The sequence below is a fragment of the Sceloporus undulatus genome, chromosome 3 (assembly GCF_019175285.1).
Source record: "Sceloporus undulatus isolate JIND9_A2432 ecotype Alabama chromosome 3, SceUnd_v1.1, whole genome shotgun sequence".
Taxonomy (NCBI): domain Eukaryota; kingdom Metazoa; phylum Chordata; class Lepidosauria; order Squamata; family Phrynosomatidae; genus Sceloporus; species Sceloporus undulatus.
Genome location: NC_056524.1, coordinates 95,855,881 through 95,861,885, shown reverse-complemented (window position 1 = coordinate 95,861,885; position 6,005 = coordinate 95,855,881). Strand labels below are relative to the sequence as shown.

The window sequence follows — 6,005 nt, the reverse complement described above, 5'->3', positions numbered from 1 at the left end:
TGCATGTAGTGGGTTATCACGCAATGTTAAACCCCATGATTGTATTCAGATTGCCATTGGATTATACTTACAATTTCCCTTATCTGATAAACTCCATAGTCAATGTGGGTGGTTGGCTTGATGCGCAATCACAGTAAAGATTTTCACATGAATTATGATTAAAGATGACTTATCCTGGGAATAACCAGGGAATAACCAGCAGAACGACTGCTCTTGAAGTGTTCTCTTGCAGAGTGTTACCTTAATCTTTCTCTTTCATTTCTTCTTTCATCTTTTGGAGCCTTGGAATATGAGGTTTTTAGCTATAGTAAGAACACACTAGAACCAAACCTCACTCGAGGAATTTGTTCTGGGTCATAGCAGGGAAGAGTTACATCTTCTTCCATGTATGCTGTGACACTGACAATTATCAGCTCCCCAGCTGATGCTGTTTGTAAAAACATATTGAAAACAAGCATATTTTGGCTTGGAGCAATAGTGATATCAGAAAGAGAATTCTCAGTAACTTCAACCAGCTTTCAATGCCCTAGTTTCTTTGGTCTTTGAGTTGTAACTGCTCGTTCTAGAGTATATACTGATTTGTGTGAGCCTCAATCTAAAGTAAGTTGCTGGTGGGTCATCTTTCTTAAACTCTAAAATATGAAGCTTGAAATTCAATTGCATCAGAACAATGTGTATATGTGAGTCTGTTCCAAAACCATATCTCCTTCTTTTACCATCTCTCCCTGGGACATAGCAGTTCATATATATATTGCAGAAAAACACCTACATCCATCTCTTGCACCTCAACAAATATAATGAACCATGTAGGGAAGAACAAGGAACTAAGAAGTACTGGCACTATGAACTCCATGAACATGAATACACAGTCAAAACCAACCCAAAAATTAAGCACAGTATTCTTTTTCTTCTTGCATTGGCCTGGTTTCCCCCCCCCCCCCCAATCCAGTTAACACACAGAGATGTGCATTAGCTCGCCTGGAGGACTGTGCTGCAAATTTATAGCTCTAAGACATGAGTAGAATACAAACAAGATTTCACAGTAAATCCTGTAAAAAAAGAATTCTTACATTTGTAATTACATTTCCTGGGGTTTTCCTTGATTTTTGAAACTATGGCAAAAATTAAGGCAACCTTTAAAAAAAATAAAGAAACACATTTTGCAGAATATTGTTATTTTGACATGGATAACTAGCAAAACTTTAAAACAATACCATATTATTAAAGTCTGAGCTTGTGTTTTAAATATAGGTGAGTAGAGCAAGAGAATGTGTCACAAAAATAGCTGGTTTCTAATTCATTTTTATCTTGAGAAACTTCTGAGTGTCATATATATTGAAATTTATAAACAAATAAACAACACTAGAAGGAGGACATACTGCTTATACAGCAGTTAATATGTTCTGAATGTAAAGAACCAGGCAACTAGTCCATGTGCTGAAGTGATATTTGGATTTGTCTTTCACAGCTGTGATACAACATGGTGAGTTGCCATTCAAAAGGGTATTCCTCTGGACAGCTTAGCATAAAAGATCCCAGCAGAATTTGGAAATTTTATTATTATTATTATTATTATTGGTTGGGAGGTATGCTGGGAGTTGTAGTCCCACAAAGTAACATTTCCAAGCTTTGGATCCTAGCCAAACTGACATGAAATAATGAACTGTTCATTGCCCTTAAAACCTTTTCATATGAACTGTTGTTGCTGTGGGCTTTCAAGTCATTATGGCCATGCTATGGAATCTATTTGGGTTTTTCTAGGCCCTTGTCTTCCTCTGAGGCTGAGAGTGTGTGACACCTCCAAGGTCAACCAGTAGGTTTCCATGGCTGAGCAGGGATTCAAACCCTCCCTGGTCTCCCAGCACTACACCAAGCTGACTCTCAAAGATGCTTCAGTGGGCAGGAGCTGCTGGAGATCAGACTAAATGCCTGGAGTTTTGAAGGGCTGGCCTGCTCAGCCATGGAAACCTACTGGGTACTGGCTGGATATAAGGTCTGCCTTTTTCATTACTATTAAAGAAAACCATTTAACTCTACATAAGGTCAAAGATCTTTCTTTCTTTTTTAATTGCAGACTGAAACACCATGGTTACAAAATGGATGGTTAAATTCAAAACCACCATATACACAATTCTAGTTGGGCCCACCACCACCACTACCCACTAGAGTGGTAGCTCGACAAAGTTCAAATTTGCCCATGTGGCTGAACAGTGAATTCCGGAAGTATGAGTGAAGCTGCTATGCAGCAGAGGCCAGTGAGACATGTGATATTCACACAGCAAGCTGTGGTGGCTATTTCTTGGAGACTTCTATGGCATCAGATCAGGAATCCCTACAAGTCTGCAGCTTTCTGTCCAAAGTCTTTTTTGCAGCTCTTCATCATAGGAAACATCAGCAGATTTTGTCCTTTGCTCATTGTAAAGATAGCAGCCGCCAACTCCTTCTAGCTCTGGTGAAACTGCTGCATAGATTGACGTAGATGCACCCTCTTCTGGTGTCTGTGAATGAGAGAGAAACCAAAGGAAAATAAAAGTAGGAAGAAAACGCAGAGAACAAGCTAATCAGCACTCATTTCAGTGTCTTTCTGTAAGCACTGGTTATTGATAAATGGAGGGAGAGAGGAATTACATACTATGGTGATCTTAGAGAAGGCCATGATGCCTTAAAATTCTTGATTAAATCAATAGGAGGAAGCTGTAAGGTGGGGTAAGAGATAGAGACAGACAAGACAGTGATATTGTATGTCACTCAAGATAAGTTTTCACATCTTGAGATTTGCTAAATCGGCTTAAGAATTTCATCTTCCTCTTCTTCTTTTTTAAAAACTATAATTGGGATATGTTACCTATCACTTTTAACAAATCTAATCCACTATGTACCATACAATGAGCAGACCAGTCCTACAGATACTCTTGTTTATTAGCACTGTATCTCATCAAATGTGAAGCCAGGATAATATCTGCTTCACATCTCATCAATGAAGATTTTCAGACCAGTGCTTACCGTGGGGTAAACGCTGGTAAAACACAGCTAAAATGTTTAGGAAATGTGTGTGTCTGAAATGTCAGGAAAAAGCCACATGGGATATATAGTCACAAGAAATATAATATGTATATGAATGTATTTGAAAGTAACATGACACAGCAAAAGTTATTGAATTGTCACACAGGTGTTGTAAGTAATGTAATTAGAAGGTCCTGAAAGCCAAGGACATATGAGGCAATGACAAAGTGAAAAGGTGCAATTGATATCACCTGAGAGTCATTGAGTGGACAGTAATGTATGATGCAATGTGAGGGCTAGATTGAGCCAAGTATGGTATGTCAATCATAATGTATGTACACGCCCAGGAGGTGGCAACTGTATAATGAATAGAGAGACAAATGTCTATATAAGCTATAATGTATGGCAATACTTTTTTGTGGGTATTGAGTATAGTAGTGTGGGTATTGAGGAGTATAGTAGTGTGAGTAGTGGATTGTTTTGTGCATAGTGTATATAGTAGAATAAAAGTAGATCTTTTATATAAGAAGACTACTGTGTTGACTGGTGTCTTGAGAGCGGAACAAGAACCAGCAGACTGCAGAGAAGATTGGAAGACATCTTCAGCCAATTCTCAGAGCTACTGGTCAAACTGGTTGTTCTTCCGCTGACCAGGGTGGTGAGAGTGAAAGCCAGGAGAAGAGCTGCAACTCCCATCATCCCTAACATGAAAGCCTCACATGCTTCCCTAATGTCAAGGAATTGTGCCTTGCCTCCAGTGTCCCTGAATAATTCGGGGAGCAGCAATTTCCTATGAATGAAAGCCTTGCGTTCATAGGAAATTGTTGCTCCCCAAATGATTCAGGGATGTTGGAGGCAAGGGGATGATTCCCTGTCGTTTAGAAAGTGCGTCAGGCTTTCTACACATGCACTTCCTAAATGTTTTGCCAGTGTTTTACCAGCGCTTATCCCATGTTAAGTGCTGGTATGACAATCTTCTGTTTCTGGTGTTCCAGCACCACTTCCCTCTTTAATTCTGTCTGAGCTGAGGTAGAGGAAGAGAGAAAGGAGTTCTTCTTTTCTTAGAAACCACCTAGCTCATGGTGAATCTACACTGTAGAAATAATGCAGTTTGACACTAAGGGTGCAGGTGCCTCACAAAATTACAAATCCCAGGATTCTGTAAGATGGAGTCATGCCAGTTAAAGTGTTGTCAACCTTCATTAATTCTGCTGTGTACATGCAACTTCAGTCGGTTCTTGTGCACCATGTGGCAATGCAGAGATTCTGATACTTCTTTTGTTAGATACAGGGGAAAACCAGAGGAGGATTATCATTGTGGTGGTACCCATAAATTTCTGGCAACACAACTCAGCTTCTATTTTTTTCTTTCTGTAATTGCTATCCAAATGGGCAGAGATAAGTTCCCACAATTGACAATGGATACTGCCTACGTCTTGTAACACCCCCTTGTAACTGCAATAAATATGCCCTGCTTTCTTGACACACTGGTTGCCACCCCTCTGTTTAATTTAAGAATGCCCTACACATTTTCCCTGCACTTACACTGTCCTTATGGAGAGGTGGGAAGGTATGACAGGAAGAAAGAGTGTGGAAGCTATCAGTCAAGAGGGGAGGGGGAGTAAACATGGCTGACCATCAGGATATCAAAAGTTATCACTGTCACACAATCACTTTACTGTCCTTAGTAGATTGACACAAAATGGGTCCAGGGCTTACCCCAAAATGTGATCAAAATGTACTGCTGGCAGGGGATGGGGTGGAAGGTCAAATGGGTAGTATTGGTAAGAAGAATAAATGATAGTTATTTCTTGTCCCACTATACCCATGCAGAAATGGGGTATTTGGGGGCAGCTGGAGTACTACTCTGCATTTCTGTCACTTCACAATACTCCCATTTTAACTTTTAATTCACAGTTTTATGCATACACGACTGTTTTGGAAAACCTGTTTCTTCTGTTGTCTGCTGAATCCCCTACTTTAAATGTATTGTTTCTATGGAGTTATACATAGCAGTGTTATATATGACTGGCAAGCCATCCTTTCCTTAGCATAGAGTTAATGAATTTCTGAAAGCAAGCAGCAATACTGAAATCTCTAGTGTAATTACTCATTTTACCAGGATGAAACGTTCTTTAATCTGCCTCAAGCACAGGAAGGTGTGGGCTGTATTTATAATAATGCATTCTCTGTTCAGTAACTTGATACAAGCCATAGACCATGACAACTAAAATGACAGCAAATGGAGATTCCAAAGTTTAATCCACCATAGAAAAGTAAACTAGAGGATTTAATTTGACACAGAAATATAATCAAAGTTGTGTGCTGTCAGAGAAAAAAGTAGTATATGTCAAACACAAAACCAAACCTAAAGTAATAATTTATATACATAGGGTGCAATTTGCCATACATTTAACAGATTATTTTACAGTATGTATTTCTGAAATATCTTAGGCTAGAATCTTGTATGGCTCAGCACAGTATATTAGTTCTGCATGCAGAACTAGGCTTGTTGTTGTTGTGTGCCTTCAAGTAGTTTCAGACCTGTGATGACTCCAGCATGGGGATTTCTTGGCAAGCTTCTTCAGAGAAGTTTTGCTATTGCCATCCTCTGAGGCTGAGAATGTGACTTGCCCTGGTGGCGCAGTGGTTTAAATGCCTGTACTGCAGCCATTCACTCGAAACCACAAGGTTGCAAGTTCAAGACCAGCAAAAGGGCCCAAGCTCGACTCAGGCTTGCATCCTTCCGAGGTCGCTAAAATGAGTACCCAGACTGTTGGGGGCAAATTAGCTTACTTGCTAATTAGCTTACTTGCTGTTCACCGCTATGATCTTTGGAATAGCGGTATATAAATAAAACAAATTAAATTAATTAAATTAAGTCATCCAGTGGGTTTGCATGACCAAAGTCAGGATTCAGGCTTTGGTCTCCAGAGTCATAGTTGAGTGCTCAAACGACTATAGTATGCTGCACTACTAGGCTACAACTGGCCATTCACTGT

The 6,005-nt window shown here is 39.7% G+C and overlaps 1 protein-coding gene across 2 annotated transcripts in view; it reads right to left on the bottom strand.

The window, feature by feature from the left end:
• Positions 1-2,045: 2,045 nt before the first annotated feature.
• ZBED1 (zinc finger BED-type containing 1) overlaps positions 2,046-6,005 on the bottom strand; it is a 181,919-nt gene continuing 177,959 nt past the window's right edge. For both annotated transcript variants that reach the window (XM_042459475.1, XM_042459474.1), the window contains one exon: positions 2,046-2,498. In XM_042459475.1, coding sequence (XP_042315409.1) covers positions 2,310-2,498 — 189 coding nt within the window. In that variant the 3' untranslated portion in view covers positions 2,046-2,309. The remainder of the gene's footprint in view (positions 2,499-6,005) is intronic.